Source organism: Abramis brama (assembly GCF_963993115.1).
Source record: "Abramis brama genome assembly, chromosome: 10".
Taxonomy (NCBI): domain Eukaryota; kingdom Metazoa; phylum Chordata; class Actinopteri; order Cypriniformes; family Leuciscidae; genus Abramis; species Abramis brama.
The window spans coordinates 26,779,248-26,801,687 of NC_139972.1; the positions used below are offsets into that span (position 1 = coordinate 26,779,248).

Genomic DNA, 22,440 nt, shown 5'->3' on the forward strand with positions numbered 1-22,440 from the left:
TTTTTGACCAGGAACACCACAAGGTGGGACAAATAACCCCCCAAAAAGTACAAAAATGATCCCCCAAATTTTGTGAAGTAGTTACACCATGTTTGAGCAAGTCAGTACGCTTTCAGTCCAATGCGATAATATTAACAATTTTGGGAAAAAGAAAATCCTCTCCAGGTCAAAATGACTCCAAAAAAGAATTAAAATACTGAAGTTATAAGGCACTCAAAGCCGCACTGTATCATGAATCTGATTATTATGGGAGGGGTTGCAGGCACTCCACTGCATGCTGTTTTTTAACATCAGCCTTATTCGCAGTATAGCCTCTTGACTTGAATGTCATCAGGGAGACACAAAGCTCAAAAGACAGTCATAAAGAGCACAGGAAACAAGAAGCTCAGAAAAGATAAGCGCTTCTACTTTATTACACGTCAAGGTTCCAGAAGATACCATTCTTCTAAATAGGGGGGAGAGGAGGGGTATATACAGCCCTCTCCTTACTGCTGCTCATTTCATTCATTTAAAACAAACATCTGTTTACATGTGCATTCATCTGTACATACACTCATACTGTTTACATGTTTCAATTCATTCATTAAAGGTGACCAATCATCTGCTTGCTTTGAGCATCCATAAAACCAGACATCCCTGGTCAGTCCAATATCCACCAATCATCGGTTTTCTTTTATACAATTCATTATTTACAAAGAAGAACAAGTTTGTATGAGATGTCGAAGGTTTGGCCACATAATGGTGGGAAGAGTGAAGCCCCACACTCTGTATCGCAACACAACCGCAGGGTGCTAAATCGACAACTGCAACCTATCGAATGACAGGCAACCTTTAGAACGGCCTATCAGATTACAGGAACATCACTGTCACAGCCAATCAGAGCTCAGGGAACCGTGTAACAAGTGTAACAGGTTCCCAAAAGTGATTCAATTCGGAGTTGGTGGGAGGGTGAGGGGGAAGTCCCTGATGTGCGTGTTACATTAACCATCTTTTAAAAATTAAGAAAACTATAGAACTGTACCATTCTCTCAAAAAGATTGGATTATACATTTTACTATAAAAGCAAATATTACCAACAAAAAGAAACTTAAAAACAGTAGACACATTTTTAAAACGCGTGTCGAGATTCTTAAGGAAAACAAAAATGATAATGAAACACCAACCATGAAATGTTAAATACTTTCACTCTTAAAAGAGAACCAAGAACATTTCTATATATTCAATAATTTACAGATTGTTCATTGTTTGTTTAATTTCAGCAGCAAACATGACAGACATTTTGAGTTTTTTTTCTTTGTTAAACCTGCTGCTGTGACTTTACCATCGCCACAGCATATTATTTATAAGCAAAAATAAACCATACGAAATAAAAGATTCAACTGTAATGAAATAAAACAGCCTAAAAAAAAGTTGCAAGCAACTCTGACTGGCTTCCAAGGCTTAACAGCAGGATGCTAAAAATGAAAAAATAAAAATAAGTACTGCTGCCTGACTGTAAAAACCACTTGCACTTAAAGGATTAGACGTTTATGGAAACTTTACGACACATTCTTGTGCAAGTCTTTGTTCAGTTTGACCAACTATCGGTACAATTTGATCAGAAACATTAGTTACAGCATGAATAAGCTGTTTATTTAGCCCAACCAGGGCTGTAAGGCCTCTTATTCACTTGTGATGTTAGCGTCATGTTTAAAAATGTTCGCCCGACATCATTCACAAAATCTCAACTGAATTGTCAGTTGCCAAATCAGGTAGTAATGGAAAATTCAATCTATGGTAACCAAACCCGTGTGTATAAAAATATATATATATAAATAGTACCAAAAGGACTTTTTTGGGTGGAATTTTGTTTGGAAGCCAACATATACTCTATATGAGATATTCTCTAATTAAATTAGCATGAAAACAAACAAATAAAAAAAAAAGAAAGATTTAAAAATCGTTTTCGAAAAAAACAAAAAACAAAAATAGAATAGTACCAACATTTTTTAGGGTTGAGTTTTGTTTAGAAGTTAATATATATTCTATACAAGACATACTCCAAGTGATAAAAAATTGCATAAAAATAAAATAAAATAATAAGGTTAAAAAAAAAAAAAAAAAAAAAAAATGGGGTGGAGTTCTGTTTGGAGGCCAGTATAAACTCCAGATAAGTTACATGCTTATTATTACAATTAAACAGGATGTAATGTGAGCAGGTATGAAATGAAACCAGGGTTTGACAGACATCACAGTGTGTGTTTGGCAGCATGAGGTCAGTCATGGCTCACAGTGCTGAAACACAGTGTGTGTGTAAACTCTTTCGTAAAGTCCTGAGGTCAAGTCTGGCTGTTTGAGGTCGTCCATACTGGGTGTATAAAAGTGTCTAATTGAGAGCTGGATTGCAACATGTAATCTCATCTGTAATGGAAATGTCTGGCAGTACTGAAGGAAACGGGTACAATCAACACTGTTGCAAACCCAACACAATATGGCTGCTTTGTAAAGCATCCCTGTACCAAAAACATTTGTACCATCATTTACAGAAATATTATTAATGTAACATTGTTTTAGAGACTACTACCACTACTACTGAAGTAGCATTGCCCTTCACCCCAAAAAGGTGCCATTTTACCATGTTTGATCATGGTAGTAATCGATTTGTACCGAGTATGTAAGAGTTGAACAGTAACGTCTGGTAATGTCAAAAAAGGTGCGCACAGTGAAAGTCCGGTTCTGGGAGATTTATGGTGAGTGGAATCCAGCATTTGTGAGGTCCGGATACGTGATGTTATGAGATCTGTTTTGTCCATATGGGTTTGGGTGATAATGTGGTCCTGGAAAATGAGGTTACTGAGTTTATTGAGGTCCAGTTTTCTGAGGTCCGGCTTGTGGTGAACGGGGAGAGATTTTTGAGTCTTGGTGCTTGAAGAAGCGGCGGCTTTCTACTCTTCATTCTGGTGGAAAAAAGGAGAAAAGAACATTAGCAAGATGATCAAACAGCCACGGACAACACAAAACAAAACCTAAAAGCACTATTTACTGTAGAAACACAGTTAATCTGCTGTTTTTTCGGAACACATTTGACAGTAGCGTCTTCTCGTTCACCAAAACAAGCAAATCCTCCTTTTCTTCGTTTATTTCAAAACAGTCTTTCTTGGATCCTTCCTTCAGCCTGAGGAGTAACTGACCTTGCCAACGGTTGATAAACAAGCATCATTGTTTCCCTGGAAACGTTCAACACAGATTTGAACAGCCAGAGAGGAGCCAAAAGTTTTATGACATCATCGCTCGGCAGATACACAGAGAGAGAGAGAGAGAGAGAGAGAGAGAGAGAGAGAGAGACTGCTGTAGACAATCCACTCTCTTTCTGTTTCTCTCTCTTTATCCATTCAGCAAGCGTTTGTGAGCCTCATCCGAAAGTGGCGTTCCCGACTCCACTCCTGCCCTGTTCTTTCTAATCCACTCAGACACACACAAACAACTACAAGCTGTTTTTATTATATAACACTCTCACTGACTGTGATTAAAAGATCAGAATGTAGACGCACACACGCACCCGTTCACGATCACTTCTGAAAAAAATGGTGACGGCATTAAGACGTCACTCATATGTGCCGTAATGCTGAGCTTATGACCGGTCATGATTTCAGATACGGGGTTCAAAGTCAACATGCAAAGGCACGCAATTGTATTTCTATAATGTGATGAGAAACTGGATATCTGAGAAAAAAAAAAAATATACATTTACTCATCCTCATGTTGTTTTACACCTGTATTATTTATGTCTGAGTAAATCTGCAGCCATTTACAGTTGCTCTGCAACATATCACAGGCAAAATCCAGCCATTCCAATAGGAATCTGCATAACTGGGAGTTCTGTCTATGCAGATTTCCCTGGTTTTCAAGCTTGTGTTCAGCATGCGACTTCGCCATGTTGACCAACAGAAAGCTGTTTGGTTTGAAAGTGACTTCTGTGACTTCTTCTACACTATTGACAATGGATAATGGATCGTTTTTGTCTGTGAAATTTCACTGAAATTTGTGACGTTTTTTGAATAATGAAATCGTTCACTTTTTACCACGCAATTACAATGAATGGGGACTATGTAAAAACAGCATACAAGTATAAAAAAAGTAGTCCATACAACTTGTGTGCTACATTTCTTCTGAAGCCATATGATAGCTTTGAGTTAGGAACAGACCAAGTCAATGATTGAATGATTTGGTTGACAAATAGAACTGATTTGGTTCTTGAATTCCAGTTTTTGTGAACTGAATCCACTGATTCATTCAAACGATCCAACTCGAAAATAAATATTTGTTCATGAAGCACAAGTTGTATGGACTACCTTGATGAGACTTTGCATCTTCAAATGCTCTGGCCCCTGATCTTTGCAACTGCATAAAAAAATGGAAAAGAACGATCAGTAAATTGCTTCTGTAAAATCACACACCACATAATAAAGAATTTGTGTGTGCAAATTGAAATTGTGAATTGAAAATACGTCAATTTCGCAAAAACTCCCATATAATCGCAAAAACGTTTTTACGCTCCCATGAGGTGGGTTTTCAGGCAATTCGAAAAAGGAATATTTCGCAAAACTGTAAGGGAAAACGTTTTTTCATTTACAGATCACCTGGTTTACATAACAGTCGATCATTCTTTAAAGATGGCGTGGTATGTTTGGAAAGAAGACGAGAGAGTTCTTTATTAAACTCATAAAAGACAAAAGTATCAAAGGAAAACTGCAAAGAAATGCCACAATTTAACAAGACCTTGAAGCAGATAGGAGGGAAAAACACCTCATATGTGCCGAATACAAGTATAAGGGGCTTTCCTCGCCATTAATGCTTGGATAACATGCCTACGTCTCCTCCGATTAAACATAATGGCTAGAGCGGCGGCTGCGATATACGTAACCCTACTAACATCCGTAACCATGATTTTTGGAATGACTTATCAGGAGAGGAAAAATATTTTTTTTATCAACATTTAGAAAATGTAATTTTATCTGCATTTTAAAACATTTTGCGCAAATCTGTAATGGAAACCAGGCTAGAGAAGTACATTTGGAACAACATGGGTAAATGACAATTTTAATTTCGACATGTACTATTCTCTTTAAGAAATTAAATAAGGTCAATTTTGAAGTTCTCTTTTACTAAGTTTGCAAGTGTTTGTATCCGTGTACGTATTCCTTTGCAAACCGCTGCCCTCTTTCCATGCAGCCGACATTATTCTGACATAGTTCTGCCCTGGAATACACAACCACTCCTGTATCGGAGTGAGCTTATTTGTTTAGACTGGTCTGATTTTGTTCCCAGACCTTTTACCTGAAGCTGTTGTTGCTTTGGATACAGTCATCATGATGTCATACATGAAAGAGCACTATCCATTACGACATGGAACGACTTGCTATTTACACTCAAAACAAATACAGATCCATCACTTAACCTCTAAAACCAATTGTGATCCTTTTCCATTACTTATTTCAACTGTACACAGAAGGCATGCCACTAGGCCCTGTGAACGAGCTCACGGTTATGATTAGGCCCCAGTTTAAATCTATGGGAAGGACCAGGCTTGAGCTCACAGCTGAAGAGGCAGTGGCTTGAGACAAACCTCAGCTATAAATACAGCTGTGCAGCAGTGGAGCAGAGAGCCGCGGGTCTAATAGTGCAACGCTGAGAACATGAAAGCCCCCTCACATCTCCGCAGCAAACCCGACGTCAAACGCTTTTATAGTGCGGCCATTTTTAGGGCCTCTTTCCTCTTTACTTAGAAAACCAGAGAGATGGAGAAAATTGCAGAGGGTGAAATTATAAGCTGCCGGACTGTGCAAACACGTAGCGTGGGAAAAAAAAAAAAAGAAGAAGAGAGGGAGAGCCACTCAAAAATGCCGCTCCCGGAAGTCACAGCATCCCGGAATGAGGGGAAGGAGCTACTGGTAGTGTTCTGCATTTCCAGAAATCAGGTTCTAGAATTCTATTCCTGGAATTAGTGCACTACAACATGCATACATCTCAATTATACAACTGATATATTCTTTATTAGTACTGAAAAGTAAAATTGAAAAATGCACTACACTACTGTTCAAAGGTTTGGGGTCAGTAAAGGAATTAATCCTCTTATTCAGCGACAGTAAAGACATTTATAATATTACAAAAGATTTCCATTTCAAATAAATGCTATTCTATTGAGATTCCTATTCATCAGAGAATCCTTGAGAACAAATACGTATCAGTTTCCACAAAAATATTAAGCGTCGCACGTTTTCATCATTGATAATAATAAGAAACATTCCTTGAGCAGCAAATCAGCTTACTAGAATCATTTCTGAAGGATCATGTGACGCTAAAGAAAAAAAGTCGCATGATTTTAATGTGGCTCAACAGAAGAACTCAAAGACCGATATCATCCCAATGAAATATTTCAGAATTTGGAATAGTAATAAAATTTGTGGATGCTATAGAAACTGACAATGTAAGATTATTAAAGTACCTTTGCAAGGCCTGGGAAATACCTTAAAATACCTTACAGAATTCCAAACAGGTACTGTAGTCCCTCGCCATTAGTTGAGCTAATGTTATTATGTCCAGCCCAGCTGGGCGACTAAAACAGACTGCGATAACATTAGGATCTCACACTTTACCTTCAACATCTCATATACTTCATCCATATACCCTGTGGGACTATCCTAGTCTCCTTACAATATTGATTGTAATCGACAATCGACAGCTTGACTTTCCCAAAGGGTATTTGTGCCTCTTTTATCCTTTTACATGCATAAGCATATTACATGCATCACATGCATGTGTTAAAATAAGCACATGTAATAGAAGCCAGCATTACGGCGTACTGTAACGTCACACACTCTCAGTACAGTTATCTGCACACTCATACAGCGTCTGCAGAGGTGGGATTTGGAGCTTTACTCTGCAGAGAGCCTTATAAGGCCGCAAGTGAGGGGTGGTGCTCATCTACCATCAGCTCAATGAACTAACGTCATTCAGCCGTGTAACACACACACACACACACACACGCACAAGCATGCTGTGCCAGGACCCGGGAGAGTGGGGACATTTTTAGCCCACTGAAACTTCCACACACATCCATCCCCACGCGCTGCGAGGGATATGGTTACAGATGTGTGCCGCAGTGTGTGCTGACTGACGTCAGTACACAGGTCGTATTCGCTGAGAGAGAACATTCAGCGCTGATGCCAACACACACACACACACAGACCACGGGCTCTTGATGAATTCAATCCTAGACTTCTGAAGTGAGATACGCTTACTGAACACAATCAAACTTACACTCGTACAGAAACAAAACAAGGGATGTGCATGTGCATCAACTAGTTGACGAAATGATAATGCTGCTGGCTAGTCGACATTGAAAATACTAGTAAATGAAATCTTTTGTGCACATTTACGTTTTGCTTTATATTTGTACAAAAACTACATTCAAATTAGTGTCATGTTAATATTATAGTTTAAATGAACCTTTTATTGTATTTCTGGAGCGGAAAATAAAATAATTTAATTTTAATGTGAATGTGCTAGTTTTCTCCATGCCTATCGCAGCTCAGAGAAATGTCCATTCAAAGGACATACTTGCTTATATTTGAGAAATTCTGTTTATAATAGGCTATTGAATTTGTAAATATTGGTCCTGCACTGCCTATCGATTCAGTTGTTTTTTAATAAATGTCTATATTAGTTGATATTGATTAAGTGAATGCTTAAGTTTAATGTACAATGATCATAATGCAAGGCAGGCACACTGCATATAGTTTTCAGCAGCATTCATTGGGGTTTGATTCATTGATTAAGCAATTGCAAACAAATTGCTTTTTTGACTTTCCTCTGGGGGTTAGATTAGTCGATTACAAAATTTCCATTTAAATTGCCCCTATTATGCTATTTTAAAGGTTCCTAATTTTGTTTTGGAGGTCTCCAACAATAGGTTTACATGCATCCAAGACCAGAAAACACTTACATTTTCTCATAATATACATTGGACATCACCACATTTCTCTAAGAGTCTGAAAACGGTTTATTAACGGTAGATTCAGTCTCTCTAAACCCTTCCTTTCCGAGAGCCTACTCTGCTCTGATTGGTCAGACGGCCCTGTTGTGATTGGTCTACCGCTTACAGATTAACATATCTGAATTTCAGCTCCGCTTGAAAACGTTGTTTTCTCTGCATGTCGGCAACACGAACCAAACTCTTCCAGTCTCTGCTACAACTAGTGTTCGATTGTGGGTCAAAGTAGACGTTGTTCGCAGGGCAGCCAATGAAGACCATAGGTGGGCATTATGCAAATTGTTTACATTGTGACGTAGGTAACAAAATGTGAGGCTGGAACTGCTGAAAACTCGTTTCAGCAGTTCAGAATTGGTTCTTTCCAATTTTCTAAAGTATAATAGAGGCAATTTAAAATTAATGAAATCAGTCTTGGCGCACATCCCTAAACAAAACGATGACTAGGAACTTCCTGACTACCTCACGATCGGAGAACTTTGCGTTCTCACAGCGCAGGGGGAGAAACCACACACACAGCCACATCAGAGGTTTCCACAACACACCCCGAAATAACACACCAATGCAGAATTCAGCCGCAGTTGAAGGAGAAAACGGATAAAATGTGAAATAAATCGAAGGTTCAAAACATCCCGATACAGAATGAGGATGAAATGTTGGTGTTTGTGACAAGCGAACACAATGGTGCGGCCCGTTTTGGGGGCCAGAGAAAAACAAAGTGGCTGTATCAGCTCTGTGTGTGTGATGTGGAAGAGACAGCGTGTGCCAAATACCATTCCCTTTAGCAAAGGAAAAACTTCCATCTCCCACACACACACCAGATGTTTTGCCTACTTCAGCAAGTTGAGACACACACACACACACACACACACACACACACACACACACACGGTTTCCCCTCCCCTCGCCGCTGCACTCATCCTAGGAGCTGTAAACTGCAAGACTCAAAGCAGATTTTCTCTGCCCAAGATGGCCGTCGGCCGCTGGCCTCTTTTGATACAGACGTGAGGTGAAAGTTGCTGCTGTTCTTCGTCGTCTCTGACTCCTCACATTCCTCTGAACGTGAGAAACGGCGGATCTTCAAAGAACTTATCAGGGGAGGCTTATGGAGACATACTTCACACAGCTCACAAAGGCTCTCTCATGTTCGCTCACACCTTAAAAGCGGTTACGTGTCTTGATAGAAAAGGAGAGAAATGATATGACTTATGACCATCACAAAAATACCATGGGAAATTAAAGATTTTCTGGACATGGTATCCAAGGTACTTCACAGACACTTAATTAGCACCATGTCCGAAAAACATGAAAATACTATAGTACTTGCACCCTGATGGATCATATAAATAAAATGGTATTAGAATACAGTAATCATATATAAATATACATGCAAAAAAAGTAACTGACTAGTATTTCCAATGTCGACAAGCAGCAGCATTATTATTATAATGCTAATACACTCTAAAAATTGATCAGTTGACAACATAAAAAAGTGAGGAAATCCACTGCCTTAAAATTTGTATGTAAATAAACTAATTGAAGAAATTAAGTTATGTGGAGTTCACATATACTTCCATAGATAAATATGGAAGTACCATGGTACATGAATATTGAAAACCACATGGGAAACAAATGATGAGGGAAGACTTGGTTAATTTAAAGTTTATTTTTGGTGAAGACAGATATAGAAGTCTCATGATAGACAGCGACAGAATAAAAAGACCAAAATGTACAAGAGGTGTGAACTTCACCTGACAAGAGTCGGCTCTCAATGTCGAAACTCAGTGTCCCTGATAAGCAAGAGCAGCATGACTCACTCACACGTGATGTACCTTTAAACAAAAGGCATCTGACAACAAAGAGCTGGAGCTCGCAACGCTAACTATTACACAGAAAAAGGGGGCAAAAAAAGAGAGAAAGAAGAAAATAAAGGCGGCTTGCTTGAGGCGCAGGCATGCCTGAGCGGACTCACTGGAGAAACTTTCCACTGACGCTCTGACCTCAGCGACAAGGGCGCACACACACACACACACACACACACACACACAGAAAGACTGCACAACAAATCCAAAACTGTCAAAGGCGACCTGTAAGCGCTAACACAGTGCAGTGCGTAAGCCTCTCTGTGAAACATGTCCCAGAACGGCTCTCGGCTCCGCGCCACGGTCGTATTTACCGCCAATAATGCAAACACAAACAAAAACAAATGTCAGTCAGTGACTTTGCCACAGCTTCATTTGGATGGCGTCTACTATGTTGTTGTGGGGAGAACTGTGAGGAGAATGATTTACCGCTATCCTCTAAAAGCAAATATAACATCGTAAAGAATAATTCAGAGTCGTAATTATCGCACATCACCTAAAACAACGCTCTCACTCACACGCGTCTTTCCCTGTCATATCTTTATGAACTCTCTGTTCTTGCATTGGCCTTGGCCCAACCCTGACCAGAGAGAGAGACGGAGAGAGAAATAAAAAGAGGGAGAGAAGGCGTGTGTGTGGCTGGGGTGAAGTAAGGACATGAAGCTGATGGATCCAACTGGGCCATGAGGAACTCGTCCAGACCAACAGAGCTGGGAGGAGTGGAAGAACAGTACCGCTTCTCTCTCAAACACACACACACACACACACACACACACACACACACATACACTAAAAGATACAAACAAAGACTCAGCACTTTTGCTCAACAGAACTAAACATACATAAGACACATGGAAACACATACTAGGGTTGTCATGACACCAACATGTCAGTAGTCAATACAACAGCAAAAACAATATGCTATAAAACAACCATTTTATTTTATTTTAGTACCATATGAATTTTTTTAATGCATGATTATTTCCCTTAATATGACATTTAGATCACCTTTGCAGTCCATCTAACACTCACTAAATCTTTTAAAACACTAATAATTTGATAACACTTTTGTAATCTTTAGCAGATCTCAAAATTAACATTTATTTGTTAGATATATCTATCTATCTATCTATCTGTAAAATAGAAATCTTTTGTAACAATATACACTACCGTTTAAAAGTTTAGGGTCAGTAATTTTTTTCTTTTTTGAAAGAAATTAATACTTGTATTCAGCAAGGATGTGTTAAATTGATAAAAAGTGATAGTTAAGATTTATATTGTTAAAAAGATTACTATATATAAATGTGATTCTTTTTAACCTTTTATTCATCAATGAATTCTGAAAAAAGTTCAACAAAAAATGTACAAATGTATATTGAAAATACTTGTGCATCTTAATATTTGAAATGGAAATATTGTGTAAAATTGTCTTAACGGTTACTTTTGATCAATTTAATGCATTCTTGCAGAATAAAAGTATTAAATTATTTTATAAAAAAATCTCACTGGCCCCAAACCTTTGAACAGTGGTGTATGTAAATATCAGTATTGGCAGAACTTTAATACTGGTGCGCCGCACCCCAGTTTTATTTTAGGATTTAAGAGTTGATACTATTCCCAACCTTACACGTATACATCTTGACAGCATCTGAGGAATGGGCACATCTAGTGCTGTCAAGGAACGAAGTCTGCTGTATTAAAGCTATTGATAGACTTTTGACTTGTCAGTCCAGGCATTGCGATCTCTTAAAAACAGACCCCTATGTCCCGTCCAAAAGTCCATACCTTTCCAGCCGGTGGCCGCACTTTGGGACACCAACCAGTGCCCGACAATGCAAAACACTCTGCTCTCATTCATCCATCCGTCTGGTTCAAATGCCTGTCGAGCAGTGGTGGAATAGCAGAACGGATCAATCCCTACAAACCCATGGCTCACGTCCACCCATTTGATGCCAAGTCTCATGGTGGGAGCTTGAACACTCTGATACCTGGCCAAGCTCACCACATCCTTCCCTTCCGTTCCGACCCTAACCCTAAATAGTAGCAACACATTAGCAGTGCGAGTACTCTGTGTGAGATTTCTGACAAACTTTGAAGAACAAAAGGGGACGTGGGAGTTCATGTGGTTCTATCTTTGGCGGATAAAGCAAAAAGTAATGCTCTGATGTGGAAATGATACAATAACCACAGAATTCAACATTAATTATATAAATGAGAAGAGTAGTCATTTACGCGAGTAATCACGTCTTGGATAGAGCTTATATTTGACTTCATAGCACCAGATAGAAACTGATTTTTTTTGTAACTTCCACTTCAGTTTATCAGCATTTCTACAAAGCCAAGATGTTAGAAATGTACTTTCTGTTAATCTCTATACGTCTGCACTTCAATATAAATAGATAGTTGTCTCAAAAGTGATAACATTGTCATTATTTTCTCAACCAAAACTTGTACAACTTTCTTCTGATGAATACAGGAGACATTCTACAGAATGTCCACTAAGCTCTTTTCTGCACATTGAAATTGGTTTGAGGACAGATGCTGTCAAGCTCCAAAAAAATACACAATACAATACAATTATTAAACTATTGTGCGTGCATTTCAAGTCTTATGAAGCCAAACGTTAACGTTATGTGAAGAAACTTTAAGTAGTTTAATTACTGAAAATGTAGTTCTCAAAACTCTTGCTTTTGTACAGCTAATACCAATATGCAAAAGAGAACATGACATTTAAGAGATTTTTTTTAAAATCATGACAACTGTTTTTTTCTTCCCAAAAACAATTACATGACTTCAAATTGGATATATAGCTATATAGCCATATACTGTTCAAGAGAAATTCTTCACAGTTTTTTATTTTATTTTGTCCTTTTTGGAGTTTGACAGCCACAGTCCATTGCTGATGTATGGAAAACAACTGCAGAAATATTCTTAATATCTTCTTTTGTGAAAGTCATACATGTTTGGAACAGCATGAATTTTCCTTTTTGCATTAAGTAATTAATTAATTTAAATGCATTCTAATTTCCTGTCAAAAGTTTGGAAATATATATATATGTATATTTTTAATGTTTTCAAAAGAAGTCTCATGCTCACCAAGGCTGCATTCATTTAAATCAAAAATACAGTAAAACGGTATATTGTGAAATATTACTACAATTTAAAGTAACTGCTTTCTATTTGAATATATTTTAAAATGTAATTTATTCCTGTGATAGTAAATTTGTATTTTCAGCATCATTACTCCAGTCTTCAGTGTCACATGATCCTTCGGAAATCACTCTAATATGATGATTTGCTGCTCAAGAAACATTTTTCAACATTGATAATAGTAAGAACAGTTGTGCTGCTTAATATTTTTGTGGAAACCGTGATGAATTTTTCAGGATTCTTCGATGAATAAAAAGTTCAATGAACACTGTTTATTTGCATTTATTAAATTTATAGAAGCCTTTATTAAATAGGGAAGACATTCATAAAATGTTACAAAAGCTTCCTGTCACTTTTGATCAATCCTTGATGAATTAGAAGTATTAATTTCTGACTCTCTTTTTCGAAATCTTGCCACAAATGTTTGAATTGTATCACAGTTTCCACAAAATATCTAAGCAGCAAAAAAGTTATCTTACAGTTTTTTTATCATAAACACTGATGATAATAACAATAATAAGAAATATTTCTTGTAGCAAACCATCATATTAGAATGATTTCTGAAGGATCGTGTGACACTGAAGACTGGAGTAATGATGCTGAAAATACAGCTTTCACATTGCAGAAATAAATTACATTTTTAGTTTTTATTAAATAAATGCAGCCATGGTGAGCATAAGAGACTTCTTTCAAAAACATAAAAATTGGTAATGTTTCCAAACTTTGGTCAGGTACTATATAGATGATATATCTATAATGTAGATAAGATGCAAGACAAAAACACTATGAAAATGGAAACCCTTCAAATATTACAGATAAAGAACTGAGGAATCCTTGCACAATCTTTCTCACATTACTTGGATATTTGTCATTTCTGGTGGCATATTTGCTCTGAGCATCAGCTAATTTTTTACCTTGATACTAAAAACACAATTTGTATGAATGCACATGAGTACTTTAAAATGTTCTGAGGGCTTAAAGGAATAGGTTATCCCTATTAAGCAAACATTTTATAGCTGCCTTAAAACACTTCAAAGGAAAAACAAATCCTATATGCTGTATGGATGTAGATGGATCATCCTGCATGAAACACTGATTGGAGAATTTCTGGTTCCTCTTACACACGGCCTTGATCAGTTAATCTCTTAAACCCTCCTTATTTCCCTCTCCTTCTACTGTGTGCCCCTTCCTACCTCTCTCTTTACTTCCTCTCCATCCCTCCATATCTCTGCCTGGGTCGACTTTAACAAGCGGCTCTGTAAAACAGGCACAAAAGCTGCTGTTACATTCCAACCCTGGAGTTACACACACACGCACACGCCTCTCATTTCCCCGTTCACACGCATTCCAAGGATCTCATCAAAGAACAAAGCACTAGACCTGCCAACCTCATCCCACTACTGATGACCTTGACAGTGATCTCTAGTTCAGCCATTTTTATGAACCTGCTTCCTGCCTGATCTATCGGTGCTCATGCGTCAAACAGAGATTTACATAATCATTTGTAATTTAAATAAATAATTAATAGTTAACATTAACAATGCAAAATGCACTATGAAAATATAATTTCCATTCTTCAGAAAAATGAAAAATAATAGGCCTAATCATTTTCTGAAGAATGTAAATGAGATAAATAAAATATATATGTTACAAACTAAAGAAATTGGAATATTGGCATTTTTTCTTGCTAAAAAAATTCAGACTGCTACATATGAATGCGTTTAGAGTTCAAAAGTCTCTCCTTTTTGGAAAGAAATTCATACTTTGTTCAGCAAACATGCATTCAAATTTAAAGACTTGTGTTGTTACAAAATTCGTTATAACATATTAAAATAAAAACAGTTATTATTATATTATTTTAAATTGTAATGCTATTTTAAACGCTGCTTTTCATGTATTTTTGATTAAATAAATGCAGCCTTTATGAGCATAAGATACTTCAAAAACATAAAAAAAAAATGTCAGAGACCCCAAACTTTTGAAAGGTAATGCATACTCAGTGTACATCAATAGAACAATACAATACAACTAAACAATAGCCTAATTTCAACTCAAAACAGCTCCCTGATTTCATCCTGAACGGATGCTTTGGTTCTGAATACCCATGATTTCTCTCTGATCTGATTATGATCCCAGAGCTCCGCCTCTAACCCGTCAGGCTGCTGCACAATGGCATTTCAAATCTCTTAAAGGATGCAAAAAAGGGAGGGAAAACAAAAAAGGAAAACGTGTTTGAAACAGAGCAAGAGGGAACGAGAAGGATGAGAGAGAGAGAGGACAAGAAGCCACTCCGCAGGGTGACCCCCATCACGGTGGCCTGAGGTGGGCTGGGCTTATAATCGTCTCACTCTCTGACCAAACCCACCAAAGAACTCTGTCACCCCGCCCCACCCCACTGCCCAATCCTAATGCGGCTTTCTGAAGCCCCCGACGTCTCAGCCTGTGGCCCCTTAATCCACTGTGACATGGGGAAAAAAGCAGTGCAGCAACAGCGTTACCATAGAGATGGGTGGCACTGGCGCTGAACCACACAGGAGCATGCCATGGGCAGAAGCAGAACATGTGCCGATGAAATTAGGAACTGTAGGTTTAGACAAAAAACCTGCCAAACACGGGCGTTTCTAAGGGGCTAAAGAGGAGGCAGCATTACACACCTCTTAATTTGCCTATATCTCAACTCTCCTTTCTCAGAGATGCAAACTCACCAGGGGTGAAAAAGGTGACAAATTTTTGACATTTCTGTATTTGAGCGAGTCACACACAGTCCAGTGATTTACAGGAGTGACAACCTCATTCTATAACCGAGCTCACACCTGTACATTTTCAGGACTCACACAACCGCATTCTCGGAAAACTTGCGCAGTGTGAAAGAAACCGGACTGGACAACTAATCGGTCACGTCATACAGTGCGAGTGAGCTGCCCTGCGCTGCACAATCGCGTGTCTACCGTGTTTCGCTTTAGAAGAGATACAGTATGAGCTGTGTGACATGAGCTGTGTTCTCCACAGGAGATGCTCTCATCAGTTTTGACGAAATTTCAGTGAAATTAGACATTTTTAATCCAAAATAATGCACTTATTCATTCAGTCTATGGTATGGCACTTTTTTCACGCGTGTATGTGTATAAGAGGAAAGAGAGAGAGAAAAGTAAAAGCAAATTTTATCAGTCAGCATCCAGTACAGTAAACAGTCACAGCACTGTACTAAGTTTAAACAACTAACATTTACTTAATTCCTTTCTCATTTCCACTAAAGTCCTGAGCAGTTGCAGGCAAAAAACATTCGGGGCTCTAGACTAAAATCATTCAGGGCATATACAGTAAGAAGAGGTGTTTCTATTTCCTGCAGATGATGTTCACTATGTTGCATTTATTGCAGCCGTGTTAAAATCATTACAGCTCTTGTCTCCAGAGACACACAGGGGGTTTTACTAAAATACCAACATAGTCACATAGGGCTTCCTAGAGTAAAAACATAAATTGGTTACACAACACTGAAGCCCCTGTGCACTCTCTCAACAACACACACACAAAGCACCCTGCACCCCATCAAAACAACTGCTTCCTTAGAACAGACTAGGGCAAATTCATTACACAGTTGAGCAAAAAACTAAAAATCTGACAGAAATAATAATTCTGTCATAATTTATCAAATTCAAATCTTGAATTTCCAAAAAAAAAAAAAAAATCATAAAAGGTTTGGAACGGCAAGGGTGAGAAAATGAACATTTTCATTATTCAATTAACCAATAATATTATTTTTTTGTGCAAACAGCATAAGCTATGAAGTGATAAAACAACAAAGACATGAATGAAAGAACATGAATAACAACATGCAGTAATTCTATACGAACATACATGCGACTATAAATATGAACAATACTTGAATATGAATATAAATATGAGTTATTGTTGTCTATAAATATATTTTCAAATGTATTTTAATGCAGTTAGTATCAATACTACCTAAATAGTTTTGATTGTATGTGAAAACATTGTCATCCACCTGATATGCAATCATTTACACACACACACACCATTCTGAGAAAAAAGAGAGAAGTAAAGGAAGGCCAAGAGGGTGGAAAACCCTACACTCACTGGAGGGCAAGTAAATAAACTAAAACAACGACGATACAGAGTCAGCCAGGCATGACACACAAACCCTTGGGCAAAGTGAAGAATGCACAGTAGTGGCAGCTCTGTAGACTTCTCACAGCGCTTGATTCATATCAAAGACATACATAAAGAGTTGACTCGCACACTAAGTAAACTTCCATTCAGGAAAAAGACAACCTATAAGCTGCTTAGTGACTCACAATTGCATATATGTTCTGTTTTTTCCTTTTGTCGCATCAGGAACAAGTGTAGACATGCTAACCCTTTCTGCCTCCATTCACAAATATGTCTATTTATCAGCCTGAAGAGAGGCCCAGTCATCAGTGGGAGGGAATCTAAACCCCCCTCAGCCTCTCCTAAGATTTCAGAAAGGGATTTTCCACCAAAGACTCAAACTGCACAGATAAATGGGGGCTGTTTTATAAATAATAACATGATATGCATATTACCTATTAAATGTTCTAGACAGGAATGATAACACAAAGATACTAAGAATTGAATAGCTTACATTTGCCAATTGTAAAGAACACAACATTCTCAGATACTCCTTTGATAACACTTTTTCTTACCTTCTCTGTGTGCGAGATTCCCTCTGGTATCATCTGATTTCTGGAAGTTTATGCTGGCGTAGGCACTGAGCTCTTCTATACCTTCCACGGCTCCCAGCTCCACGGGTCGAGACTGACACGCATTCCAGTCTGGAACATGCTGATCTCCATTCTGCACTAGATCCAGATCGATGTAGTTCAGGCCGTTCTGGCCATGGTTTGTTAACGTGGGAATTGGGCCTGAAGTGGTTTCCCTTCGTCCGTTGGTTACTGTAGATGCAGGAGGAGCAGTAGAAGCAGCAGAGGCCTCACCAGGTCTTAACCATACGTTCTCGAAGGAGGCGGAGCTGTGGCGTTTTACATCACCTGACTGACAGGTGGCTGATGTGTCAACTGACCCTCTTGTTGTAGTGGAGGCAAAAGTCTCTGAACTGTGTCGTCGTCGACCCTGTGGGTCAGCCCGGATTACTTTAGCCCCCTGGTTCCACCCGGAAGTGGAGTTAACCCGTGTAAATGCACCAAGACCTGACAAAGGGCCGATCAGAGCCTGTCTTCCTGGGGCACCGCTTAGCGCTGTCACGCCATGATTGGGTGATACAGAACAAGGAGGGGCATCCGCATCTGGCAAGGCCTCGGTCCTCAGCATCATTTGTGTGTTAGGAAAGCTAGTGCAGGACGCTAACTGCATGCTGATGTAGTCACGTTCACATATGCTCTCACAGGGCAGCGGAGGGGAGGATGCAGAGTTTGATGGGGTGATAATGGCATAATCTGAACAGGAAGTTTCTGGGCACAACTGCCTGGCCTGTGACCCCGGCTGCATGTTCATGTACTCAGATGATGAAAGGTCTGATTGGGCCTCAGCATCACTTACAGAAAACACAGGTGGGAACAGTGACGCTAAGCTCGCTGAAAACGGCTTGTCATTGAACTCAATGTTGACATACTCTCCAGGACTTTTGGGCTCTGCGGGGAAGGGACTCTCACGTGTTCGTGGGAGAGTACTTGCTTTGATGGCATCCAATGACAGCCGTGTTGGCCGTGTCAGCCTACTGTTGCCCTCTGACCTTTTGGGTTTGACAGCAGACTGCTGGGAGTTGCCTTGACCACCCAAGCTGTCGCTGCTCGTCGAAGACGAGGAAGATTCTGCGTACGGCAATCGATTAGAGCCCAGTGGTATCCGAAGAGGGCTCTGGTCCTGCTTCCCGTTGGCGTGCTTGAAGGAGCGGGGCAAAGAGAAGTAAGCATACATTGGCCTGGGAGGATCTTCTACAGGGTTGAAAAAGCAGTCTGGTGGTGTACTGGTCGTTGAACAACTAGCCGGGGACATGTTTATGTAGTCTCCACAAGATGACACTTTACCTTCCATGCTCTCTACGGAGAGCTTAGGGTTGATGCCATTAGTCCAGATCTTGCCATAGTTTGTTGTGCCATCTGGAGAGCAGCTGCCACTTGGTGACATCATCATATAACCATTGGAGTCCACATGCGTGTGTTGCCGGGGGTTGATAATTTGCTGTGGTGCAGAAACACTTTTTGGACTCATGGGCATGTAGTCACCATTTTTCACCGCTGGGGTCGCAGGTGCAACGCCTGGCAGCATGGGCATGTAGCCGTCATCTTTGTGATCTGGCCCACTGTGGTCTTTTGCTTGTGACGCGTCTATGCCTTCTTCTGGGTATGAATGTGTAGGCATGAATGAGTGCCTGTACGTTGACGACGATGATGATGCAGTGCGGCTTCGTGGATATGCCGGCATCATTACAGTATACTCCTCCAGCGATCCGGAAGATGACTGTGAGGGAGTCTTTTGATGGCACGGAGTTGGCGGCGATGCACCAGAAGAATGCGTTCGTTTTCGGAAACTTTTTTCCAACTCGGGCTCCTCTAGTCTCGATGGCGTTCCTCTGGATTGGCTTTGCGATTGGCTCCCACTGCCATGAAGTGAACCGGGCTTGGCCATGCAGATGTAGTTGTTTATCTCCTCCTCCCTAGCAGGCGGAGTGTGGCCAAGCGAGTCCGGAGTCACGCTACGGAAGGAGCTTCGAAAGTCGCATGGGCTGGATCCGTATTCATCAGAGGAAATGAATCCGCCATCGCTGGGCGATCCAGATATGGAGGCGCTAGAGCGGCGTGGAAAGAGGCAGTCAGACGTGGATCCATGGCCGCTGGTGCTGCTGGAAGACAGGCTGACGGGGCTGATGGCTGAGGGGGAGCACCGCGAGGTGGGCGTGGGGATTGATCTGCTGTGATTGAGCGGAGGGTGAAGTCTGGATCCACCCCTGTGTCGCTGCGATTGAGGGCGGGCTGTGCTCGGGCTGCTTGGACTCCCATCCACGGACGCCGGCCTGGACATGGTGCCCTCCCCATCACTGGACGCTCTCACTCTGAATGAATGGCTGTGTTTGCCGGGTCTTACAGGAGAAGTGGCTGTCACACTCTCCGCCCGAGAGCGCCTGCCTAAGCCAACCTGACTGGGGGGAGGATTATTGTGATGATGCCTCCTGACAGGCACTGAGATGGGGTTTGAGCAGTTGGAAGATGACTGACTTTTGCTGCGGGGTCTGAACTCCTCACTCATGGCTTTCATGGCTTCTAATATAGTTTCATGCATGTTCTGAGCCACAACTGAGTCATCAACTTGCATCCAAAACTCCCCGGGCCCTGTCACAGCAGATCTCCCAACTTCAATGAAAAAGAAATTTTCAGAGTGACCACATCTTCTAATGTTCATCAACTGCAGGACCACTGCAGCCGCATCTGAATTGAGTTTCACAAAACTGATAGTCTTATTAGTGAGGCATAATCTGTAAACGCCAATCAAGTTCTTTATGTGCCCCAGACCCTTTGGTTTCAAAATAACCTGCCAAACCTCTTTGAAGGCAGGTCCCGGCGTGGCTTCGCCGTAATTATCCTCGCCAATTCCGTGGCCCGTGGCAGTTTCATGGACTTTACCTCTGTTATGAAGATCAACGAGGGCTTGATACCATGACTCCTGCTCTAACTCACAGTCAGCAGCGATGGCAAAGTACTCATCCTTGGCATAAAGCGCAACGAGATGTTTGTTTTTAGAATCCGCTCTTTTGTTGATGTTAAAGCAGCTCTCCAGCGGAATGGACCTTTTCGGTGCTCCAGACTTGTGTCTCCACTTCTTCTCGTTTTCATAGTACTCCAGTCGGGACGGTCCGGAGGCACTCGCTGCCCTCAGTACAAAAAACCTTTTGTGCATGCTTTTGGGTTTCCTTAAATAACCCACCTTTTTCACATCCGAAAAACATCCTTGCTCCGTGGTCGGACTTGCCATGGTATAAAAAATAATTTATGGAAAAATTGCAGGATTGAAAGTCAAAGCCTTATGCATGTACTCTTCACCAAATGTGAACGCTGAGATATATTTTTTTCCATTGAGTAAAAATAGAAAAATAGAACTCAAAAGGTCACTTTTGTGCGTACCGACAAAAGCTTCAGTTATAACAGTTTCTTCAGCAGCATTACATTGTTAAAACTAAGTTTAAATAATCCATCAGGGATCCTCAAAGAATATTGCAAGTACCGGAAAGCACCAAGTTTATGATGTACAAAAATACTAAACAGTGAAAATTAGAAAACAGTGTCCTTTTCAGTCCGGAGATCCGAATGCATTATCAAAACAAGCGCAGTCAGCAGCGTACGACGAACCCATTTACCCCGGAGATCAAAGCGCTGTCTGCAAAAATCCCAAAAGTGCAATTACACAAAGCACGAGCGCAGAGTGTGCATCTGACCGTTATTTACAACGGAAACGTACCGAGTCCTTTTGAACAGCTGCATAAGTTCCTCCAAAAGTCGCTGAGTTTTCTCTTTTGCGAAGCCGTAACAGACCAAAACAAGGCAGCGCTCGTGTGTGTTTGTATGGAGGAGTTGAGACTGGGGGGTTGTTGCAGCCTAGCTTGTTACGACACAACTAAGAATCCCGCCCAGTTTGGAACCGACCTCGTTGATTGGAGGAATCTAACGTCAATCATCCTAGCGGGCTGTGAGAGACATGTGATTCAAATGTACTGGTGCGTATTTTGATTCATCCCAGTGACTCGAATCTTTTGAATAAGTTCACCAAAAAGATTCATTTACACTTATGTTTCATGGCCTTTAGATCCAGCGTGAAGTCTGTAAGAGAACGATTCGTTCAAAACACTGATTCATTCACGAGCTATAACACCACTATAAAGTTTTATTTAGAGGCGGTGTTGGAATACGCTATGTAACTATGCGCTGCCGTTATTTATAAACACACAATTGTAAAATGGGAAGTCATACGTGTCAGTGTTCATGTTACTGTCTATTTATATGGATAAATATAGTGACAATTAAACAATTTGTGTAATTGCCTTGCGGAGGTGCTTTGTAGGCTACTACACATTGTTATTGTTATTATGACTATAATGATTAATCATCGTTACATGTAATGTGTGTAACGCATGGACAGTGTAATGAAAAGTGGACTTCTCTTTCTTTTTCTCCTGGTGGAAAATCGTAGACTGTCCGGTTCACCGAAACGAAAAGTACATTAATGATAATAATAAAAAAACAAAAAAACAAAAACGAATCCTGCAGAACATGCAGCTACCTTGAAGATTTATTTCTGGTTAAATCCTTAAAAATAAGAAATAGACTTGGATAAAATGAAATGCTGACAAAGAATGAGATAAATAACTGCACATAGATCTTTTAAGGTTGGTTCTGATTTTTAGTAAAG

At 40.0% G+C, this 22,440-nt stretch overlaps 1 protein-coding gene across 4 annotated transcripts; it reads right to left on the reverse strand.

The window, feature by feature from the left end:
- Window positions 1–385: 385 nt before the first annotated feature.
- irs1 (insulin receptor substrate 1) lies at window positions 386–21,757 on the reverse strand. 4 transcript variants are annotated; one of them, XM_084126864.1, is made up of 3 exons: window positions 17,727–21,757; window positions 14,235–14,297; window positions 386–2,936 (listed from the first exon to the last, which is right to left on the reverse strand). In XM_084126864.1, exons 1-3 carry the CDS (start codon window positions 21,007–21,009, stop codon window positions 2,932–2,934), a joined length of 3,351 nt encoding a protein of 1,116 aa, XP_083982990.1. In that variant the 5' UTR covers window positions 21,010–21,757; the 3' UTR covers window positions 386–2,931. The 4 variants fall into 4 exon arrangements, with proteins under 4 accessions (XP_083982990.1, XP_083982991.1, XP_083982989.1 ...); XM_084126863.1 differs by lacking the exon at window positions 386–2,936 and adding an exon at window positions 4,335–4,380; XM_084126862.1 differs by lacking the exon at window positions 386–2,936 and adding an exon at window positions 11,524–11,924.
- Between the last annotated feature and the right edge of the window lie 683 nt (window positions 21,758–22,440).